This window comes from Lissotriton vulgaris, chromosome 9 (genome assembly GCF_964263255.1).
Source record: "Lissotriton vulgaris chromosome 9, aLisVul1.2, whole genome shotgun sequence".
NCBI classification, from domain to species: Eukaryota; Metazoa; Chordata; class Amphibia; order Caudata; family Salamandridae; genus Lissotriton; species Lissotriton vulgaris.
In genome coordinates this window covers 937,062,604-937,087,712 of record NC_141697.1, presented here as the reverse complement: position 1 = coordinate 937,087,712, position 25,109 = coordinate 937,062,604, and the positions used below count along the sequence as shown (strand labels likewise).

Genomic DNA, 25,109 nt, shown 5'->3' with positions numbered 1-25,109 from the left:
AGATTTCGAATCCACTTGGCATACGGTTTGATCTTGGTAGCACCTCGGATTTCCGCCTTTCTTTCTGCAGACCTCGTCACTTTCCTCAGTTTCTTTACACCCTTTTAGAGACCACGGTTTTTCTCGGGCATTTACACGTGTGAGACATTTTCTCATTTTTACATTTTTTTCATGTAACCTAATTACTGATTCTGGCTTCATTCCGTTTTTCATTTTAGAGTATTCCCTTGAAAAAGGGCTCAGGCCCGAAATGCATCGGGATCTTTTTTGAGGATTATAAATATGGATGTATCAAGTGTGCCATAACACAATTTTGGTTTGTCATACAAAGATGAATATGAATATGAACACAGGAAAATATTCAGCTTGAAAAATTAAATTGTGAAACCACAACACATAGACTTGTCGATCAATTCATTGATGGAATAAGACTACGGTCCTTTTGGTTGTGCACTGGAGCGTTCCCCTCCCAGTAGGGGGACCCTTAATTCATTGTTAACTCTACGCTGCTTGGCCTGACAGCTTTCTACTCTGGTTGCACCCTACAACCCTTCATTTTTGCATCACCATTCAGAACAAACACGCTGTGCGAGCTCCCTCTCTCTGTTCAATTTCTACATTATCTGTCCTTGGACCTCAGCACGCGCCTCAAGATGAATTTTGATACCGTGTCAGGAATGACTGATCAGAAAGCAACTACATTCGCATATACTACGGAAGATGCTAGCAAAATTTACAATTTAATCCAAGAAGAAGTTACCGCGCCTGGCAACACCCGCAGCGCGGAAAGCAACCTCAAACAATTACTCTATCTTTTGAAAAAGGAATCTAACCAGAAACTACATGCGAGCACCCTGATAAGGTACCATCGGGTGCAACGGATCCCCCGGGGCCTGAGGGTCCCACTCAAACCACTTCTCTGCAAGAACAACATACAATTTGTGGAACGTTGGTATTCGATACTGAACAAATGTTCCCTCGATCTTATTTTATTGATCGTAGAGGAACTGTCCAAATCCTTGGAGGAATTAACACGAGAGATATCAAATATTAAAAAGGAACTGACCGACACCATGACCGCCGAAGATCTTAACAAAATGTTGGAAGATATCAATATCCAACTGGACAAACACACCCGTGAAACGCAGGAGAGAAAATTACGCAAGTTCAAGAGGGACACCATTGATTATAAGCTCGGCGAGGTGTACACCTGGGCAGAGGTGTACGCCCGCCGACGCTCCAACAAACACTACAACGCCACATCAGCCACGGAAACATCTTCTTCAGAAGAAGACACCAGATCTCGACCCACACGCACGACCTCAAGCACTGATTCACAAACTCCGAGCACCTCTACTGATCCCTCTGTTCATTTTTTAGAATTAGGTCTGGACCAACAAAAAGATCCCGGGGGGGAAAACCCGCAGAGGACATAGAAAAAACACCTCCTCAAACGAAGAAGAAACCCAAAGGCAGACGCTAAACAATCAAGACAATCTTGTTATCAATATCTCTTCTACAACTTTAACCAATGAAGAAATCAATACCCTACAAAGGGGCCAATCCTTTGTCCCTACCACTGCCATTAACACACTGGAGATGGAAGTGAGCGCATTCAAACTTGTTCGCAACATCCGCTTAAGACATTATTTCACGAACATCATACCGACACCTATTGATGAAGATGACATGCTCAGAGGATTAAGACCTCACAGTGTATTTCTGGCACCTCAAAGTCACAAAATTATAGATACGTTTGAAAATTTGATCAAACAAGACATCTTGAAGCTGCCTTTCCAATCAACTATAAAACGAGGAAATCTAACCCGGAAAGAGAGAAACATCTTAAAAAAATTGGCCAACAACAAATCCATCACATTTCAAAATGCTGACAAAGGAGGTGCCCTGGTCATCATGGACACCACCTTTTATGATCAACAATTGGATCTACATATCAATGACAGAGACACTTATGATCTCCTACCTGGAGATCCCACCAAAGAATATACACAAGACTTGACACTTATCATCAAGAATGCTTTCGACCAAGGTACCATCAATGACAAAACTCGGAGATTCTTGACTCCATCTAACCCCAAACCACCAACTCTATACATGCTTCCGAAGATGCATAAGCATCCTACACAACCCCCATTTCGACCCATAGTGTCGACCAGAGGCAGCCTACATGAGAATGTAGGCAAATTCTTGGATAGATACTTACAACCTTTTGTTCAGGCTACAGGATCACATGTTAAAGACACAACAGATTTTCTTCTCAAAATTGAACCTATCTTGAATGAACTCAAACACACTCAGCTCATCATGTGCACGGTGGACGTATGTGCCTTATATACCTCCATCCCCCACGAGGGAGGTATTGAAGCTATAGAGAACATTCTATCCGCATCTGAGCTAGATGCAGACCTGAAAGTCTTTCTCATGCACTTAACTATATTTACACTCTACCACAGTTACTTCACAGTCAAAAACAAATGGATTTTACAACTCAACGGCACCGCCATGGGAAATTCGGCAGCTCCTTGCTATGCCAATCTCTACATGAAGCAATTTGAGGAGTCTCACATTCTATCTCAAAAGAGTTGGAAGGATCATGGCAGATTATTTCTGCGCTTCATTGATGACATTTTCCTCCTATGGGAGGGCACCACGGAGTCTCTTAACACCTTTCTCGACACATGGAATCAATTCAATCAGAGAATACAATTTACCTGGGAATATAGTGAAAAACAAGTACACTACCTGGATGTAGAAATCCACAGGAACACAGGAGAATGGTCCACCACAGTATACCAAAAACCAACAGATCGAAATTCTACCCTCCATTATAAGAGTTTCCACCGTCCTGGTTTGAAGAATAACTTACCTTACGCGCAATTATTGCGCATCAAACGCATAGTTTCTGATCCAAATCAGTGCAAAACGCAGATGAAAGACACCCTTGAACGACTAAAAAACAGAGGATACCCTCCACCGATACTGGACTTAGCTATGTCAAGATGCGAGAAAACAAGTAGGTCTGCCTTGCTGCAACTCAAAGTTAAAGATCAATCAGACCGCCTGGTCGTGGTATCTAAATATTCCAACATCTCAAACAGATTTCAATCCATCATTCGAAAACACTGGTCGATCTTGACACTAGAACCAGACTTCATGGGTCTCTTCAAACAACCACCTATTTTCGCCTACACAAGAGGGAGAAACCTGAAAGAACTTCTATGTAACCCTAATCAGGAAGATAAACCAACGGTATATAAGGGACTGAGACCATGTTACAACTGTTCGAACTGCAACAACTGTATTACTGGAAACACCATATGCCATCCTATGAAAGGACACTCCATCAGACTCAAAGTGAATGCCACTTGTAACTCTAATAATGTCATTTACCTGCTCAAATGTCCATGTGGCAAATGCTATGTTGGTCACACTGAGAGAAAAATCCGCACTAGGATTTTAGAACATAAAAGTAACATCCGGACCAACAATTTGAAATCTAGTGTGGCTTCTCATTTTACTGAATTCAGACATACAGTGTCCCAACTTAAATTCCAGATTTTGGAACAAGTCCAATTCAGTCAGAACAATAAGACTAATCTATTGAAACGTGAAAACTTCTGGATCCGATTTCTTGCCACAACGGCTCCTAACGGGTTGAATGATCGCATTGAATTTTTATGTTATTTGTAATCTTACTGCATCATTTCACTGTTTGAACATTTCTGCAGTTCACATGTTTATGTTTTTCTCTATTTCTGATTTACTTGATTTTTTACTTGTCCAACATGGCGACCGTTTCCTTCACTTTCCCCCATCCCAGCATGGTCCTTCTTTCATTTTTTCCACTCACGCGCCACTCACCATCTTCCCTGTTTACTATACCGATACTTAACTCACTCGCGCATGTTGACTAACTGCACCGCCGTCCCACTGGTTCTCCGCGAGGCACTTCTTTCAGATTTACCGAGTAAGTAACTTACGAGGGAGTTCCCTCTCGCTTTTTTACTCACAAACACGACGTTGTTATCTTTCAGTCACTGGGGATATCAGTCTGTGTACACGAGTGCTTTGACGTTTTGAGCACATTCCGGTTTTGCACATACTTTAGATTTCGAATCCACTTGGCATACGGTTTGATCTTGGTAGCACCTCGGATTTCCGCCTTTCTTTCTGCAGACCTCGTCACTTTCCTCAGTTTCTTTACACCCTTTTAGAGACCACGGTTTTTCTCGGGCATTTACACGTGTGAGACATTTTCTCATTTTTACATTTTTTTCATGTAACCTAATTACTGATTCTGGCTTCATTCCGTTTTTCATTTTAGAGTATTCCCTTGAAAAAGGGCTCAGGCCCGAAATGCATCGGGATCTTTTTTGAGGATTATAAATATGGATGTATCAAGTGTGCCATAACACAATTTTGGTTTGTCATACAAAGATGAATATGAATATGAACACAGGAAAATATTCAGCTTGAAAAATTAAATTGTGAAACCACAACACATAGACTTGTCGATCAATTCATTGATGGAATAAGACTACGGTCCTTTTGGTTGTGCACTGGAGCGTTCCCCTCCCAGTAGGGGGACCCTTAATTCTTTGTGGAACATTACACAGACCTTTATCAGTCCCGACTGCAGGCTTCACCTGCTGATATAACAGAGTATCTATCTGTTCTACCCTTGCCCGAGATAGATGACGCGCAACGCGACGAACTTGGTGCACCGCTGACATCTGAGGAACTAAGAGTAGACATTTTCTCTCTCTCTAATGGCAAATCCCCGGGGCCCGATGGGCTACCCGCTGAGTTTTACAAAGCTTATTCTCTCATTCTGATTCCTGAACCATTGCGGATATATGAGGCGGCGATTGCCGACTCTGCGCTCCCGCCCACACTGGACGGAGCAAACTTGATCTCTCTCCCGAAGCCTGGCAGAGACGGGGCCCAACTGGGATCGTACCGCCCACTAGCTCTTCTTAACATGGATTACAAGATCCTGGCTTCCACGCTGGCCCAACGTTTAGCTCCTCTGGTGCCTGATCTTGTCCACACCGACCAAACCGGTTTTGTACCGGCCCGTAGCACCTCGCACAACATCCGGCAATTGTTTGGGGTGCAGAGTTTCGCCACAAATCAATGGCCTCATCCCGGATGTCTAGTGCTCGATCTTGAGAAGGCATTCGACTCAGTAGAATGGCCTTACCTGGTGTTGGTGTTGCAGAAGTACGGCTTGGGTGATTATTACATCCGCATGGTGGAGCTTCTGTATCAGCGGCCCACGGTACGGGTCCGCACGGGCAGGCTGTTCTCAGACCCTATTCGAGTACGCAGGGGGACTCGGCAGGGATGCCCCATGTCTCCTTTAATCTTCTCTCTGATGATGGAACCTCTGGCGGCACAGGTGCAGGCCTCTGGCGCGGATTGGGGCATTCCCCTGGCCGATGGCATGCACGCAGTATCGCTGTATGCTGACGACCTATTGCTCTATATTAGGGACCTGACTCGCTTCCCATTAGCGCTTACTGCCATCTTCCGCACCTTCGGAGAGATGTCGGGGCTCAAGGTCAACTGGGCTAAATCTGGCGTGTACTCTTTTGATGCAGCCACGCCGGAATGTACAATTATAGTTCAAGACGAAAGGCTTGTCTGGTATTCAACTACGTTCTGTTACCTTGGGATAGGTATATATCGAGACCTCACTGAGGTGTTGGAGGGTAATCTAATAAGGGCAATCTCCTCCCTGCAGGCGCAGATGGCCTTCTGGAAGACACTTCCTCTGAACGTGCCCAGCTGGGTCACTTTGACGAAAATGATAGCGCTGCCCAAATTATTGTATTTTTATGCTAATCTCCCGGTCTATGTCCCCACGCGTATATTTCGCGAGCTGGAGACCTTAATCTGGAACCTGATCTGGAACACGGGACGGCCCAGAGTGGCTCTGAAGACGCTTTATGCCTCTACGGAGGCTGGAGGCCTGGCAGTCCCCAATCAGGAGCTCTACTACCTAGCAGCGCAACTGCAGTGGGCTACCAGCTGGTTGAGTGGGAAAAACCTGGCAGATACAGCCACGGATACTACTATCATGAGGCTCACACAAGTACACACACTGTTCCACCACTTGGCCAAAACCCGCTGCCCGACACAGCTGCACTTGGCGGTAGCACGTAGGTGCTATACGAGAAGTTTGAAACTCACTAGCTCCACAAAGCCGTACGCTCCGAACCTGCCATTGTTAGGGATGCCCAGGGACAACGGTGTGCTCACAGAGGCGGTGCTGGGTAGCTGGGTGCAAGCTGGGGTGGACGCTGTGGGAGACTTATTCACCGAGGGGGCACTGGTCCCGTTTGAGACATTGGTTGCTGTCACAGGCCTCCCGGCAGGACAGTTTTTGACACACGCAACACTCAAGCGCACGCTGGTACAGGCCTGGGGTGACCTTTCTGAAGAACTACCAACCCATCTGCTAATACAATACTTGCACGTAATGGGGTATGGGTCCCATGTGGTGCATTGGCTGGCGCAGGCCCTCTATATCCACACCCAATTTTCTTCCCAGCGCTTGTGGAGTGGACTGACAAGGAATGGGCAGTGGCGCTGGCTGGCACTACTAATATTCCATGCAATTCCCGCTTTAAAACTATCCAATTCTACATCATACATCGAGCATATTTATCCCTGGACAAGATCAATCGCTATTTCGGAATTAACACGTCTGCATGCTCGAGATGTGGGCTAGTCGATGCAGGCTTATTGCACATGCTCTGGTCCTGCCCCTCACTGCACGCTTACTGGCAAGTGGTGTCTGCCTCCTTGGCTGCGGGAGTGGGTGGGGAACTGCAACACACATGGGAAACATGCATACTAGGTCTATACAAAAGGACGAAGCTGACAAGAGTTCCCACTAGATTTTGGGATCTTGGTTTGATAACGGCAAAAAGGCTCATCACTAAACGTTGGAAGAACAGTGAACCCCCCCAGGCGGCACATTGGCGCAGCTCCTTCCATAATTAGGCAAGAGCAGAAAGCACAGCCTTGCACAGGGAAGAAACAGCTGGACTCCGAGCATATCCCATAGCCCAGACCTGGGATGACACCTTGGCCGCTTTTCACCGGGCATGCCTTCAGAGTGGAATTACTTAGGCGCACCCCACCTGACTCAACTCGCGGCTTTGATGTCAACTACAGACGTGGTCCAGCACTGTAGTCCTGCACTTGGGCCCTGGCGTGGGTAAAGGCTCTGCCGGAACAAACAAGACGCGCTCACACAACTCAACCAGACAAATATGGCTCCCGCCGTACCAGAGCGGAGGCTGTTGTTGCCCCCATTGCGCCCGCCCCCCCCCTCATGCACCTGCCTCTCCCCCACCCCTCCTCCCCCTTGAACTGCCCCACCTGCGTGTCTCTCCCCCCCCCCCCCGTTTCCTGGGACAGCCGCACTATGCATTGGATATCCCACATTAGCGATAGCACAGCACAAACGACCAGCCATTCTTTTGTTTCTTTGCTTTTGATTTTTCACGCTTCATGATGTCATTGTTTATCATGTTATGGTTAAAAGTTCTGAAAAACAAGTATATTGTTCTGAAAATAGAATGACACGCACACCACGTTGGGCCTGCCCTGATAACTGTCCGAGTGGGATCAGTTGTAGTGACACTATGGCCTGGTGGACAGGCACGTTTTCCCGAGGAACATGACCGAGAGCGTGCCATTGCAGCGGAACCACTGGATATTGATGCACATGATTAGATACATTGCGATGCCATGTATGCCCTGCATTTTTTCTTGTTTCATATGCTCTCAAAGCCTACCGGCACCTTTGAAGAAGTGGCATTGATTCCCTTTGGATGATGTTCTCCTTATTACCTTTGTGACCACACCATTTCTTGGCTAATTGTTTTTTAGGTATCTGTGCCATAGGCCACACACTTGATCCGCAAATGATGTATAGCAAGTAATGACATTACAGCAAACTGTTGTTGCCAACATATACCTTTTGTATGACCGCGATTTTTGAGATATGTCTCCATTGTAAATTCTTTGATAAGTTATGCAATCCAAATAAGAAATGCAATAAAAGATATTCATACAAAAATATTATAGGGATCATTATGATTAGGGCTCCCAGTTTTCATTTTTTACTGATTTTTATAGATAAATACAGGCAGAAAACAATATGTTTTCTCTCTGTATTTATATTTAAAAGCAGAAAATAGTGCTATTTGTGAGTGACTTTCCATGCTGCCCTTCATGAATACCAGGCCAACAGCTGAGCAGATAGAAAGCATGTCGAGTTAAAAAACAGGATCAGATTTCCTTTAATACAGACATTAGTTAACGTATATTTGTATACAATGCTAACTTTACATGTGGTTGTAGTGTTTTGTTATATTTGAATGCCTAATCTGCTAAAAGTCGACAGGGATCGAAGTATGAGTACATGTTTAACAGTTAAAAAAATGTGGATATATACCATTTTATGACTCTGTTTAGTCTTAAGATGCAAAATAAATATGGATAAATACCAATAAGACGGCCAAGTAATAAATATCGATAAATACAGACGGAAATGTTAAAAAAATAAATACCATAAAACCGGGAGCCCTAATTATGATCAGTTAGAGAAACTACTAGAACATCTACCTGACCAATATAAGGCACAGGCAAACGACCTTATACAAGAAGGCAAGCTAATTTCTAATGCCTTAATCAAGTGTGCACTAGATGTAGCAGACACTGCATCTAGAGCTGTAAATACTAGTGTTGTACTTAGGAGACATGCGTGGCTATGCATTTCAGAATTTAAACAGGAAGTGCAAACTACCATTTTAAATCAACCATTTATTCAAAACCAATTGTTTGGACCAGAAGTAGACACAGCACTTGAAAAGATGAAGAAGGATACGGACACTGCCAAATCTATGGGAGCTTTACAGTCCACACAAGCTCAAAGTTCCTTTCGTTGCTCATTCTACAGAGGAGGCTCCAAACAAACTGGTGCAGACAATACAACATCCTTCAAATCTAACACACAAACATCCTCTAACAAGGGATATTTTAGAGGAGGATATAGAGGGAATAACAACAAGGGAAGAGGTCGGGTTAACCACAATAATCAAACCTCTTCCACCACAAAACAGTGACTTCCCTCTGCTCCCCCAACAGCATTCCACTCCTGTGGGGGGCAGATTAACACAATTCCTGCCTGTCTGGAACTCCATCACAACAGACAAGTGTGTAAGACAGATTATCCAGTATGGCTACTGCCTAGAACTTACAGCAACCCCTCCACACATACCACCCAGGCAGCGTCCAATGTCTACAGAACACCTTACTCTGCTCAAACAAGAAGTTCTGTCACTTCTACAAAAGGACGCAATACAAATAGTTCCTTTACAAGAACAAGTAACAGGGGTTTACTCGCTGGATTTTCTAATTCCCAAGAAGGACGGGACACTAAGACCAATTCTCAACCTCAGGCCCCTCCATCATTACATACAATCAGATCATTTTCATATGAACACTTTACAACAAGTGCTCCCACTGCTGCAACAAGGCGATTTCCTTACAACACTAGACCTAAAGGACGCCTACTTCCACATTCCTATACATCCTGCTCACAGAAAGTATCTAAGGTTTGTATTGGAAGGACAACATTATCAGTTCAAAGTCCTTCTATTCGGAGTGACAACGGCACCATGAGTATTCACAAAGTGCCTAGCAGTAGTAGCAGCACATCTCAGGAGACAACAAATACATGTCTTCCCTTATCTAGATGATTGGCTCATAAAAGCCAAGTCATTCAATCAGTGTGTCCAACAAACACATCAGACAATTCAAACATTGCACGACTTAGGGTTCACAATCAACTACACCAAGTCGCACCTGCAACCCTCTCATATACATCAGTATCTAGGGGCTACAATAAGCACATCTACAGCTCTAGCGTATCCCAGTCCAGCAAGGATACAGAGCATTCAAGCCTTAGTCACAGCCTTTCAACACCAACAATCTCTGCAAGCCAGAGTGTTCATGAGACTAATAGGCATGATGGCATCTTGCATCTTCATAGTACCATATGCAAGACTGCAAATGCATCCGTTACAAGAATGTCTAGCACAACAGTGGAACCAGGCTCAAGGTCATCTAACAGACCTGGTGTTGGTAGACAGCCGCACACATCGCTCTCTGCAGTGGTGGAACACCCAAAACTTGACAAAAGGGCAGTTGTTCCTCGAACCTGTTCCACAACTAGTGCTCACAGCAGACTCATCTCTCACAGTATGGGGAGCCCATCTCCTACATCATACAACTCAAGGACAATGGAACAGTCAACAAAATTGTTCCATATCAACCATCTAGAGCTCCTAGCAATTTTCTTAGCACTCAAAACATTCCAAGTACAAAACAAAGCTGTCTTAATCCGGACGGACAACATGACAGCCATGTATTATATACAAAAACAGGAGGGAATACACTCTCTACAACTGTCCCAGCTCACACAGAACATTTGGAGATAGGCTATTCCACAAAACATATATCTGTTGGCAGAGCACCTTCCAGGAGTTCACAATCCAATAGCAGATCTGTTGAGTCGGCAGACACAACAAATTCACGAATGGGAACTACATCCGCAAGTTCTTCAACCATTCTTCCACAAGTGGGGTCATCCAGACATAGATCTGTTCGCCACACACGAAAACGCAAAATGCCCAACCTTCGCCGCCAGGTTTCCACACTTGATGTCCAAGGGGAATGCGATATGGATGAACAGGTCAGTCAGATTTGCGTACGCTTTTCTGCCACTACCACTAATACCATTAGTAGTACGCAAGCTTAGACAACAGTCTCTCAAATTAATCCTGGTAGCTCCCACATGGGCACGCCAACCGTGCTTCACCACACTGCTAGAACTCTCTCTAGTTCCATACCAAAAGTTACGATTGACTCCATCCCTGCTAACACAGAACCATGGAGACATCCGACATCCAGACCTAAATCAACTCAATCTGGCGACCTCTCTCCTGAAGTCTTAGAGTTTGGTTATCTTAACCTACCACCAGACTGTATGAACATCATTAAAGAGGCCTGAGACCTACTACCAGAGCTTGTTATGCTGCTAAATGGAAGAGATTTGCCATTTATTGCAACAATGACCAAATTGATCCCCTGGATGCTTCCATCTAGAATATCATTTGCTACCTTTTACATTTACAAAGGTGTAACTTGGCATATTCATCCATACGCCTGCACCTTGCAGCAATTGTAGCATATTTACAAAACAGACAACATCTGTCTCTTCTCAGAGTACCTGCAATTAAAGCATTTATGGAAATATTAAAAAGAATCATCCCACCCAGGTTGCCACCTTCTCCAGTGTGGAACCTAAACATTGTTCTTACAAGACTCTTGGGAACCCCTTTTGAGCCTTTACATAAATGTGAACTGCAATTCCTCACGTGGAAAACAGCTTTCCTTATTGCTATTACCTCTCTTAGAAGAGTAAGTGAGATACAAGCTTTCACAATACAAGAACCATTTTTACAACTACATCGTAACAAAGTGGTTTTAAGAACTAATCCAAAATTCCTTCCAAAACTCCTTTTCATTTAAACCAATCTGTAGAGTTACCTTTGTTTTTCCAAAACCCAGACTCTGTAGCAGAAAGGGCTCTACCCACACTAGATGTTAAAAGAGCTCTTCTCTACTATATAGATAGAGCTAAGTATTTTCGAAAAGCAAAACAACTGTTTGTGGCTTTCTCTCCACCTCATAAAGGCAACCCCATCTCTAAAGGTGGAATTGCAAGGTGGATTGTAAAATGTATACAAATATGCTATCAAAAAGCAAAACGTACATTAACAGTTCCTCCTAGAGCGCACTCCACAGGCAAACTGGGAGCCTCTATGACTTTCTTAGGAAACATCCCCTTAGAGGACATATGGAAGGCGGCAACATGGTCTACAACACACACCTTCACTAAACACTACTGTGTTGATGTGCAAGCCAAGCAGCAAGCTGCAGTAGGCCAAGCTGTCCTTAAAACTCTCTTTCAAACTACTGCCACAGATACAGGTGACCACCGCTAGGGGAGACAGTGCTGCACAATCGATGCTAAGTGTAGTATCTGCAGCTCATATGCCTCAAACGGAAAATGCTACTTACCAGTATGCATCTGTTCTTGGCATGTAGAGCTGCAGATTACTATACGCCCTCCTTCCTCCCCGGGACCTGTATCTGTTCCAGTTTTATCTTACTTAGATGCACGCACATGGACATCTTTTTCTTTACTTCTACTAACTCCATCATTTCCCATTATGGCGAAAAACAATCTAAGGATGGAGCCGATGACCATGGGCACTATCGTCCAAGGGAGGAGTCACCTATCTTGTGACTACAAAGACTTCTTCCAAGACGACAACAACATGCAATCATCCAAGCCCAACACTAGGTGGCGATCTAATGCTAAGTGTAGCAATCTGCAGCTCTACATGCCGAGAACAGATGCATACTGGTAAGTAGCATTTTCCTTTATATTTTTGTGAAGTTATGGGTGGTATTTAATGGGCAGAGCAGAATTCTATAACTAAAGAAATTTCCCAAAGCTGTATCCAGTGGAGTTTTAAATAATACTAGGTTCTTGTATCCCCTTTTCCAATTGATTGGCCACTCTTTACTTTCAGTTTTTAATACATGCACCAGTGTTCTACTAGTGTGTGGGTAGATGTCACTTTGTTTATGGGTTTGCTTACAGAGTGGCTTATCTGTTCTTAAATATCATATTTTGTCTCAATTTAGTGAACTACAGAGGGTCTCTGGGATTCGGACAGGACTGCGTCTTCTCTCTTCCAGGCAATGTAGGAGACCAGGATGTTAAGGATGTACAGGTAAGCAATACTAGTGTAGCATGTTGCAGGAAAATGTAGTGCATCTTTTGCTTAGAAAATGTCCCATGACCATCAGTAGTTCTTTGGGCACATGTGACAATTTATCTTTAGCACCTATAACAGATGAGAGGCTCATTAGTGTATGTATCAAGCAGCCATTCATGTGTCATGAGGTGCTGGCAGAGAGCACTTATTGCATAACATATCTTCAGCCTAAAATAAAAATTGCTCTCTACTTTGCATGAAGTGGCCATTTGAATGTGGTTTGAAAAGCTCAAAAGGTGGCATTACAGGAGCAGCCTGACTAAAAATAGAAACAAAGAAAAGGAAATTAGTGACCTAAGGAACTGGTTTGAGGGCATAAGAGTAACAGGTTCCATGATTCCAGTTGTGTCAATTGGGGGTTTTGTGTTTGTTGTCCTGTGTTATCCTTACTTTTGGACCCAACATTGAGCACCAAGTACACCATGTTAGCGCTTCATCCTCAATATAGCTAGACATTGTGATCCAAAGTACATGTGGTATGGACTAGACACTCAGAGCCCAATGAACATACTTATAATAATTAATAAATCGAGGTACACTCAGTGCTTTGATTTAAATGGGGAAAAAGCACTTTACAAAGTAATTGCCACACATAAACAATGACATCAAGTTTTATCAAATGGGGCTGCTAGTTGTTGATTACAAGGGCTTTTCTGCAGTCAAGTCCTTGACTGTTTATCTGGGACACTGAGGAGTGAGTTCTGTAAGTAATAGCCTCTCCGGTGCGACTTTCAGGTAATTGTGCACATTTAGCTTTTTTTTGTTTTTTGTTTTTTGTTTCTTTTTATTGAAAAGTTATAAACAAACAAGGCAATAAAATACAATATACAAAATACCAGTTCAAACGAGGGAGGAAAAGGCAGTACAGAATCATGTTCAGTCGACAATGGGAAAGGGAAGGGGGGAGAAAAGAGTCAATGCAATGTTAAGATAATACAGCAGTAGGAACGTGAGGTTAGGGGGAAAGCGGAGCATCAGCGTTGGTCGCCCTGGGAGGAGTGCAAATGTCACCACGATAACTGTTCCAGGAACCCCATATCTTGCTCCACTTACGGGGTCGCCCCCATACAATGTATACTGTTTTCTCCCTAAACATCGCCCAGTCCATATTCTCCCTCCATGCTTCAACTGTCGGTGACCTCTGGGACCCCCACAACTGTGCTATATCCCTTTTGGCGATCATATTCCCAAGGGTTGCCCTCTGAGTCTGTGCCGTATTGTAATCTGTTGGCTCCCAAACGTTTAACAAACAGCGCCTGGCCTCGGGCAAAAGAGCGACACCTGTAACTTCCTCCATCGTTTTATACACCTCATTCCAGAAGACTGTCACCTCACGACACTCCCAGATAATGTGGAGAAACGTCCCAACCAATCCGCATCCCCGCTTGCACAATCCCTCCTCAGAAAATCCCATTCTAACCTGACTGGGGCCAGTAACATAGACCCTGTGGAGTATCTTAAGCTGCACTAACCGGAGACGAGCCGGAATCGCAACCTCCTTGGGAGAGGAGATCGCCGACTGCCAGTCCTCGTCGTCTAACTCTAGGCCATCTCGGGTCCATAAGTCCCGGAGCTGCATCAGTAGGTCAGCCCTATCATTAATTAGTTTCTTGTAGATCAAGGAGATAGTACTGTCAGGTACATGACCATCCAGCACCCTGTCCTCAAGCGGAGACGACTCCGGGATCTTCTCACCCTCCGAGAGAATAGACTTCAAGGCATGACGGACCTGAACATATCGAAAGTATTCCCTATCACTTAAATGAAATTCTGTCTTCAGCTCATCAAATGATTTGATGTTTCCCTTGACCCAGAGGTCTCCTACCTTGCTAATACCAATCAGGTCCCACTTTTCAAACCCCTTGGTCTTACACAGGTTACCCAGCCTCTCAGATGCGAAAAGCGGGGTCGCCAGAGTCATGCGATCTTTCCATCCCATTGCGTTATTCGCATTGTACCACATACGCACCGCAGTCCTCGTAGGTCCCGACAGATCCCTACCAGCCGACCTCGAGTATAGTGCTCTATAATAATCTCCCTCTGGCAACAACCACCTGTCCATAGCAAACGCGGGGTTCAATTTGGGTCCATACATTCCATGATTAATGGCGCTCAATTGGGATGCCCAATAATATCGCTTGATGTCAGGGAGAGCGATACCCCCCACATTTAGCTTTTAATGAATCAGTTTTCACCCTCTGTTGTCACTTAACTGCTGTCTTCTGTGGTTTTTGGGGCTCCGCCCACTCTTCTGACCTTTTGAGTCTGCCACTCTCGCGCATTATGTTCAGCCCATGCGTGAAGCGGTCACAGGAAGCAGGAGTGGCTGTCCTCTGCTAAGGGACCACTGCCATGGGGGCCAGTCCCGGGATGGGACTCACAGTACTTCTCTATGGTGCTTTCTCTGGTGTCACACTAGCCCAAGAATTCCACCCAAAATTGAGCTGCAGAGCCCACCACAAAGCAGTAACAATTACATTGGAGTGAGAGCAGCACAATAGTGATACTCAGTGGCCGAATACATTTATCACTAAGTGCCACTGCAACTGGATCCCAAGACTCTGTGCTGATGACTCTTGACGCTTCCAAGAGAAAGTCTTTGGCGTGGAAGGAATTTTGGCATACCTGCAGTCCGATTTTCAAGTAATAAAATTTCCTCAGCTGCTAGGCCGAGTTCAGTTTGGTTTGCAAAGTTACGGTCCTTTAACGCCTATTACCTGGCTACCTTAATGATCTCCTTTTTGGTAGACCAGAAGGTGAGGTGGAACCAAGGAGGATACCAATGGGACAACTTGATGATACACAGGGGTTCAGCTGTTTGCCCAAATTGGCAGGAGAGTCGTCTGGCATGGATACCAGTCAATGAACTCTGAAGCATTTTATCCCTCGCATTGCTGGCAGAATTTAACTCTGGGATCACTTGGTGCGTCTCATCAGCTCCAAGGCTTTTCTGTTTGTCACATGCCTATTCGCAGAGAGTTCTCAGCACACACCCATATTTGTAATGTGTGCAAAGTCAAAAAAAATCAATAACATATAAAGACATGTTGCAGAGGATCTCATGGCAGTGGTGCATACCAAGCCATGGAGGATGACATTTCTGTCCCAATAGGGACATTTTTGTTAGCTATTTAGGCGCTGGTAGCTTGAGGATGGCATCAAGCAAAGGGACTCTGGCGTGATTCTGGATTTGGGCACTGGAAGAGGATACAAAGTTTGGTTTTCGTTAACATCTGGGCTAGATGGCATAGTTGGTCATTTGTGGAGTTAAAGTACTTTTATTTAAGGCGTCACCTAAATGGATTTCGTTTCCACGGATGCAATATTTTAAGGTCTCAACCTTGTTTCTGGGAGCATATTAATTGTGAATAGGCATAACTATATGAGATGAAGATAACTGGTTATTGAAGGCATGCAGTGTTGTGCTGAGTGGTTCATTGTAGAGGTACAGCGTTGTCTCATCGTTTCATGGTATTTTCCATTTTTGCACCCTTAATGACTTTGCCCCCTCTTGACCTTTCTGCACCTAACCTGGAAAAAATAAATATTGGTAGAAAATCTATTAGCTTGACAAATTTGCTGTAGATGGTGAAATTCAGTTATAAGGTGAGGTCTGCTAACAGTTTTATGACTCGTGTAAAATGAGATTTCCCAGCTTTTTCTCTGCGCTTCTGAATCGGTGTTCCCCAAATATTTATGGCGCTGCAGCCTTTTCATCGTTTGGTGCTTTTTCCTGGTTTGGTGAAAAATCCATTCAAACTTTTTTTTTTAGGCATGTGTCAGAGTACATATATTTTTCTGATAGTTTGCGATCTCATATGTCACCGAAAAAAGGTGTTCAGGAACAAGCTATGCAATAGGCATTCACACATGTTTTTCTCCTCATGTTTACGTACATTGTGGGGGGTGTGATGCATTATTCATACGAGAGAGGTAACACTGACCACTTACTAGTATCTTTTCCAGGCTGGGGGAAATTGAAGAAAAAAAATGGGTGGGGTGGGGGGAATAATCCATTGTCAGTATGCGTGATCTATCTTCATGCTTGGGCAGATGGAAGATGGGGAAAGTCTGAAATTGTTCTAGCTGATTAAGTTAGTAAGGAGGAGAAATACTAAGAGCAGGTGTAGGGCATGGATACAACATGCATCCATTGATTATTCCCCGGGGAGATCTCTACTTGCCAGTCATCTCACAGAATGTGGACACATTTCAGGGCATCTAGGCGTTGTGAAGTGGAGCACTATGTTTCCCTGAGTCTGCAGTGGATTACTCCTGATATGCAAGACCAGACCTCCCAACACTGTAGTAGGACTTGAGGGTCCTGGATCTGGATGCTGACAAATTTAGCAGGGGAACAGTAAACGAGATACGTGGGCAGACCTCACACTCTGGGAGTTAGATGACATAGAACAGATTGGGTACTTCCCATGTGGAACTTTGTCACGCTGGTCCCTCAGGGTGAGACTCTGTAAACCTGATGTTAGTTAGGCACCCCCAGTAATTGGTCAGGTAGGAGAGCCTCCAGGTTAACCCTTATGCCCAGACCCCAAGTTGGTTACTATTTTTCTCCACCCTCTTAGATGATGATCTCATCCTGGTAGCTGAGAGAATGGGATGTGGAAAGGGGTGATGGGATCTCGCTTCACTAGTATTTGCAGAGGGATCCCCATACAAAAAGGAACATTATTGTAGGCAAATGCATTTGAGTGCTGACCTTACTACATAACCATGGGAGAGAATACACGATCATGTATGAATGTGTATGTGGAGCTACAGGATCAATTTCTGTAGATTCTGAGTGGATCCCTTTGCCTGGAAGAGATTTATTTGCGAAATGTGAAACTTAACGATTCCCAGTGTGTATTTCCTTGTAGTAAACACTTGAGGAAAGGAAGCCTGTTGTAATAGCTCTCTAAGTCATTTTTGTCTTTTAACACAAATCGAAAGCACTGTGCTTAATGCCTGTTTATCTCCAAAATGGAGACATGGATGTGTGCAGACACTATAGCACAAGCAGCACACATGGTACCCATAGCTTAGACACTTGCTGGACTATGATGGTTATCAATTCCTGATGCACCACCTTTGGTTCTCCCTGTTGAGATAGAGGAGGTACGCCCTACACTATAGCAGACATTCGACTAAGAAAGACTAGAAAACATTACAGACTGAATATGTCTTCTCTATACCATGATGAAATGATTTAAAACAAAACTTCTTAGCGAACCACTCAACAACGAAGTTGAGTCTGACAGTTATTTGAATTTTAAGATTCTTACATGATTTGAGATGCTAACTTGTAAATTGAAGAAAATGATATCTGATGGAGCCTTCTAGCCTCAAATTCCTTACCTGCGAATTACCCTCAGGCGTCAGACTGGATCCAGAGGTTTTTCATGAGCAGTACCGCTGTGTGCCGGTAATTGGTGTCATTTGGCTCCGCATGGGGTCATCTGCACCAAAAGTGACGTGCATGTAGTCTAAATAGGTGCCACCCCAGCAGGCTGATGTCTGTTCTTTTATTTCCGCACAGTCGGCACAGATCCAGAGAGAGCTACCCTCAATGTTTTGACTGACCCTTTTGACTTTTTGTCAAAGTTGTTTTAGATCTTTCTCCTGGTGTGGCAGGGATGTCCACTGGGAAAGCTAGCTTTAAGCCACGGTGCCTCCAGTTCCTTGCCGCTCGATGGTCTCGATCCCAGTTGAGAGGAAGATCACTGGATCAGTCACAGAGCCATCGATCTTTGTCAAAGTTGTCCAAGCATAAAGATAAGTCCCACAAAAAGAAAAAGAGTTAGAAGTCTGGGAGGTCCGTCCTTCAAAGTCATCCGGCGAGATGAGGGAGCGTAATTCGAAGCCTGGCTCTGTTGATGAGCCTGCACATGGGCTGGCTCCTCACTGCCCCGAGTTTCCAGGACCTGGAGCAAACCTCACCCAACTCCATGAATTTTGAGGCCATGCTCCTCATATTTGGGTGCCCATCCCTACTGGCGCACCTTCAGGCTGTGAATGTTTGGGAGGGGCCCCTACCGGAATCCTGCTGGCAGCTCCACCCCTAGGGTCAGTCAGGCCTCTTAGATCCACGGATGGATCCTGACTAGTTCCGCTCGTACCACCTCAACCTTCCTCGATGCCAGTCCCCATGTCAATTCCACCGTCCCCATTCTCTTCTCCGATTCTGACAATGAGACGGAGGGGCGTCGCACGGCACCGACTGGAGCCTTGCCTTCCAGACTGGAGCCTTGCCTTCCAGACTGGAGCCTGAGACTTATTCCCATGAGCTAGGATTTTGGGAAGATTTGGAGTGGCCACTGAACCCTGACGAATACAAGCCCCTAGACCCCAACAGGGACTGGTGTGAGGAATTGGCAAACTCCAGTGGACTGGACACCTCCCCAGATACTGGCATGGTCTCTCCCCCTATTGTGGCTACGGAGTAGGGATCCTCTTTTCCTATGGTGGTGAAAATAGCGGCCGAGGTCCTAGACCTTAATCGGCCTTCAGTGGCAGTCAAGACTAACTTCTTGCCCGAGGTGCTTCAGCCAGAAGAGACCCCCTCTGAACCATTTCTCCCATTTAATGAAGCCCTTAGGGACGTCCTGCGTGGGACCTGGTCCAGGGTCGGCACAGGAGCTCCTGTAAACTGGACAATTGCCCACCACCATCGCCCTGCCCGAGGGCACTCCAATTTCCTCACACAACACCCTAGCCCGGAGAGCTAGGTGGCCCAAGCCTCCACTTCCCGTGTAAGCCTGGCTCATTCCCTACATCCCCACCAGATTGAGAATCCAAGAGGCTGGATACCTTAGGGAAGAAACTGTTTTCTTCTGCCAGCCTAGCACTGTGGTCCATGAACATCGCGTCCCTTCTTGTGACTTTACTCCCATGCACTGTGGGATTCGGTTGCACATGTGCTGGCCATGGTCTTGGAGGAGGCCCGGGCCACACTCTCCCAAATTATTGTAGACTGGAGAGACACAGCCAAGTTCACGATCCGATGTGGGCTCGACATGACTGACTCGCTAGGCAAAGTAGTTTCTTTGTCGGTGGCCTTACGGCGCCACATTTGACTGACTATGACTGGCTATCAAGGGGATGTCCAAGCTTCTCTTATGGACATCCCCTTTGATGGTGCCTGTCTCTTTAGAGAGCAGAAGGACTCTGCTCTGGATGCTTCAAGGATAGCACTGCTATGGCCAGGTCCTTGGGACTTTCATTTGCCCCCCGCCAACTACAGTCCATCTTTTGCTCCGTTTGTGGGCACGGAACAGGCTTCCAGACATGTCGTTACCTGCCCAGCCACCACGGCATGCAAGCTGCCCAGCCTCTGCATGGCAGAGTACACAGTAGCCCCAAACCCCCCACCACCCACCCACCCTTCCCTGGCGGCCACAGCCTCCAAACCTCTTTAGTTCACCCTCCAACCATCATGGGAAACCACTGGGTTCACCAAATTGTCAGAAGAGGCTACTCCCTCCCCTTCTTAACTACCCCTCCATCCATACCACCCACTTGTGACAGGCTGACAGAAGACCATCTCTCCTTACTCTGCCGGGAAGTGGTGGCTCTCTTGGTCAAGGGAGCAATAGAGAGGGTGCCATAGTCAGAAGTAAATTGTGGAATTGTTCTCGCTTTCTGGTGCCCAAAAAAGGATGTAGGCCTTCTTCCTATCTGGGACCTGCGTCCTCAAGGTTTTCCTGAAAAAGGAAAAATCCTAAATGCTAACGCTTGCTCAAGCCCTACCTGCCCTCCACTCAGGAGACTGGTTGGCAGCAGTGAACTTGAAGGTCGCATGTAGCCAAAATTCCTGTCTTGCCTGCTCACAGGTGAACCTGAGGCTCAAGGTGGGCCACAATCACATTCAATTTGCTATGCTCCCTTTTGACCTTACCAGCGGCCATTGGGTGTTCAACATGGTGATGGAGGTGGTTGCAACTCATCTGCGGAGCTCAGGATACCAGTCTTCCCGTATCTTGATGACTAGCTTTTGAAGGCAGTCTAGACAAGTCTGTCGTCTCCCACCTCCAGACTACAACGGACCTTCTGCAGTCGCAGAGGTTCACTATTAACCTACCAAAGTCACACCTGACTCCCTCTCAGATGCTCTTTCATCGCAGCTGTTCTGGACATGGTGCAGTTTCTGGCTTATACTCCTATACGGTGAGTCAAGGACATTCATGCTATAATACCGATGTTTCAGCGTCTATTCTGGGTTTCGGTGAGACTGACTCTGAATCTGCTGGGCCTCATGGCCTCCTACAACCTGCTTTTGACACATGCCAGCTGGCAGTGGGACCTGAAGTTCTAGTGGGCTCAGCATCAAGGAAATTTCTCCGACATGGTCCAGATCTCGGAGGGACCTGCAAAAGTTCTGCAGTGGTGGTTAACAAACCGGCATTGGGTCTGCTTCAGACCCCTCTTCCTTCCCCAACCAGATCCGACAGTGGTGACAGATGCGTCACTCTTGGGATAGGGCGGAGTCGAAGATCAGAGACCTCTGGTCCCTTGCAGAATCTGGACTCCACATCCACTACTGAATCTCCGGGCTATCCGGCTGTCATTGAAAGCCTTTCTACCCTCCATCATGGGAAGGCTAGAGCAGGCATAGACTGCACCTCTGAACATAGCTGAAACACAAGGGCATATATTCCTGGTGGTTCAACACCTGATGGGCTCTCGGAGCGCGAGGGTGGACAAGCTCAGCTGAAGGTGTTCAGTGGATCACGAATGCCGTCTCTATCTGGAGGTGGTGCAAGGTTCCGTTCGGCAGTGGAGAGAGCCTTGGTTATATCTGTTCGCAGCGCTGAGAACATTCAATGTCAACGCTCGGAGAAGCTTTTGGTCTTGAGTGGAGCTAAGCTCTCCTGCATGCGTTTCTGCCCATACCACTCCTTCCCAGTGTTCTCAAGAAGATCAAGAATGACTAGACCCAAGTCATCCTTGTAGCTCCTGTCTGGGCTCGGGGAGTGTGGTATCCCGAGCATGGCAATCGGTCCTCCGATCAGGCTGCCTCTTCAGGCGAATCTTCTGTCGCAGCAGCAGGGAAGGGTTCTCCAGCCGAACCTGTCAATGCACCAAATTCATTTGTGGAGATTTAGTTGCGACAGTTGACCGCTTTCGACCTTCCACTTGAAGTCTGCATTGTTTTCTTGGCAGTCAGGCAACCCTCCACCACAACGGTATATGCCCTGCCGCTGAAGCAAGTTTGAGGCTTGGTGTACAGAAAAGCAAGTTGACCTTCTTTCTGCTCCCCTTTCTCTGGTCTTTCTATTTCTTTTTCGTTTTTCCAGCAGGGCTCTGCGTTAGACACCTTAAATGGCTACCTTTCTGCCATCTCAGCCATTCTGCGGTTGCTAGAAAAGTTATCCCTCTTCAAAACCCCTGTTGTGAATAGATTTTTGAAAGGTCTTCAACACAAGTTTCTACCTTCTCCCTTTATCATGCTACAGTTGGACCTTAATCTAGTACTCGCATTTCTGATGTGCGCTCCTTTTGAACCACTACACAACTGTCCTCTCAGGTTCTTTACCATCAAGATGGCCTTCCTAGTGTCAGTAACATCTGCCAGAGAGTCAGTGAGCTCCAGGTCTTGTCATCCAAGCCTCCATACCGAACCATCTTCCCAGACAAGCTGGTTCTTCGCCCTAAAGCTTTCTTTTTGTTGAAAAGTTGTGGCTCCCTTTCAAGTACGCCAGTCCATCACACTGCCTACCTTTGATGCTCCACTACATCTCTCCCAGGAGAAGCCACGTCATCGACTGGCCCCAAAAAGAGCGGCGTTATTCTACCTTGACCGCCAAAACGAGATCCGGTGGACGACCAACTCTTTATGGGGTATGTTGGAGCCAAAAAGGAGAAGGCTGGGCAGAAACAGACCATCTCCCAATGGGTCATGCTTTGCATTACAGCCTGCTACCCATTAGCCAAGAAGCAACCCCTTTAGGGTTTGCATGCTCATTCCATTAGAGCGAAGGCTGCAACCACTGTGTTAGCATGCAAAGTTCCAGGCCTGGACATTTGCCAAGCAGCAACGTGGGGTTCTCTCCACACGTTCACCAAGCACTGCTGCCTGGGCAGTCCGGTGCGGCAGTCGGGCATTTTGTCCATTCAGTCTTGCACAACTTTGTAGTGTGAGACTGTTTAGCAGACCCACCTCCATGGAGGCATTGCTTTGGTATCTATTCTCAGGTATGGAATCTGCGGTTAGAAATCTCGATCAGATGAAAAAGTTACTTACCTTTGGTGACTCCTTATCTCAGGTTTGTAGTAGACGGACAGCACTCCAAATTCAAGGTACTCCCTTTCGGAGTCACCACAGCACCTCGGGTATTCACCAAGTGCCTAGCGGTAGTTGCAGCTCACTTCAGAAGACAACACATTCACGTCTTCCCATATTTGGACGACTGGCTCATAAAAGCCAGCTCATACAGTCAGTATGTACATCACACTCACACCACAATTCAATTACACCACAACTTGGGATTTACCATAAACCACGCAAGGTCCCATCTGTAACCGTCCCTCATACAACAGTACCTCTGTGCCACAATAGACACCTCAAAAGAGCTTGCATATCCCAGTCCAGCCAGGATAGCAACCATGCAAACCCTTACAACCAAATATCAGCCCCAACACTCACTTCCAGCTCGAGTGTTCATGCAGCTCATAGGGATGATGGCCTCTTGCATAGTTATATGCATATTCATAGTGCCTCACGCAAGACTCCAGATGCGTCCTCTCCAAGAGTGCTTAGCACGTCAGTGGAACCAGGCTCAGCTAACAGATCTGGTGTTGATGGACGGCGGCACTCATCGCTCTCTGCAGTGGTGGAACACCAAAAACCTTTCCAAAGGGCGACCGTTCTATTACATCACACCATGCAGGGTAGGTGGACTCCTCAACAAAAGTTACTCCACATCAACCACCTGGAGTTACTAGCCATTTTCCTAGCCCTTAAGGCATTCCAAAAACTAATATTGTGCAAGGCTGTCCTAGTCCGCATGGACAACATGACCACCATGTACTACATACAGAAACAAGGCGGGACACATTCCTTACAGCTCTTCCAATTAGCCCAAAGCATATGGAGATGGGCTATACCTCAGAACGTTTTTCTCATAGCCCAACATGTCCCGGGAGTCAAGAACTACATAGCCGACCTGTTAAGCTGTCAAACGCAACAGATTCATGAGTGGGAACTTCATCCGCAAGTCATAGACCTCTTCGCCACATACGAAAACGCCAAATGCCCAAGCTTTGCCGCCAGATATCCACACCCATCCAACATTCACTGACCCTCGTCCTAGTTGCTCCAGCATGGGTCAGACAACGGTGTACCACCACATTACTGGAACTTTCCATAGTTCCGTACCAAAAACTACACCTCTCCCCACACCTCCTAATCCAGAACCATGGAGAGATCAGACACCCGGACCCAGCTAAGCTCAACCTTGCGATCTGGCTCCTGAGGTCTTAGAATTTGGTTACCTTAACCTTCCCCCGGACTGTACGGACGTTATTAAAGTGGCTAGATTGCCCACCACTAGAAACTGCTGTGCAGCCAAGTGGAAACAATTCGTCATATATTGTCATAACAACACCATCAATGTGTCTATCCAACACATCATAGGTTACCTACTACATCTCCAAATGTGTAACTTAGCCTATTCATCTATTAGGTTACATCTCGCTGCCATAGCAGCCTATTTACAAAATAGACAGCTCTTATCACTTTTCAGAGTACCTGCCATCAAAGCATTTATGGAAGGACTCAAAAAGATAATTCTTCCCAGTGTACCACCCTCACCTGTGTGGAATTTAAACATTGTCCTCACAAGACTAATGGTTCCTCCCCTTGAACCTCTACACAAATGTGAGCTCCAGTTTCTAATTTGGAAAGTTGCTTTCCTAGTGGCCATCACTTCTCTTAGAAAAGTTAGTGAGCTACAAGCACTAACTATTCAGGAACCTTTCTTACAAATCCATCACAATAAGATTGTTCTCAGAACCAACCCGAAATTCCGATGGTATGCATAAGGAACATGGCGGCCGCCAGCTAAACGGCCGCAGTCACGCTCACCTCTTCGTGTGAAGTAATGGATGGCGACTCGATGCTGAGTTGATTTTCGGCAGATTTATTTTCCTGTTTTTCCG

At 45.9% G+C, this 25,109-nt stretch overlaps 1 protein-coding gene across 3 annotated transcripts in view; it reads left to right on the top strand.

Annotated features, from left to right (window-relative positions):
* LOC147692563 (acylamino-acid-releasing enzyme-like) overlaps positions 1-25,109 on the top strand; it is a 526,970-nt gene that overhangs the window by 385,282 nt on the left and 116,579 nt on the right. For all 3 annotated transcript variants that reach the window (XM_086938783.1, XM_086938782.1, XM_086938784.1), the window contains exon 19: positions 12,820-12,908. In XM_086938783.1, the coding sequence (XP_086794909.1) occupies positions 12,820-12,908 (89 nt within the window). The remainder of the gene's footprint in view (positions 1-12,819; positions 12,909-25,109) is intronic.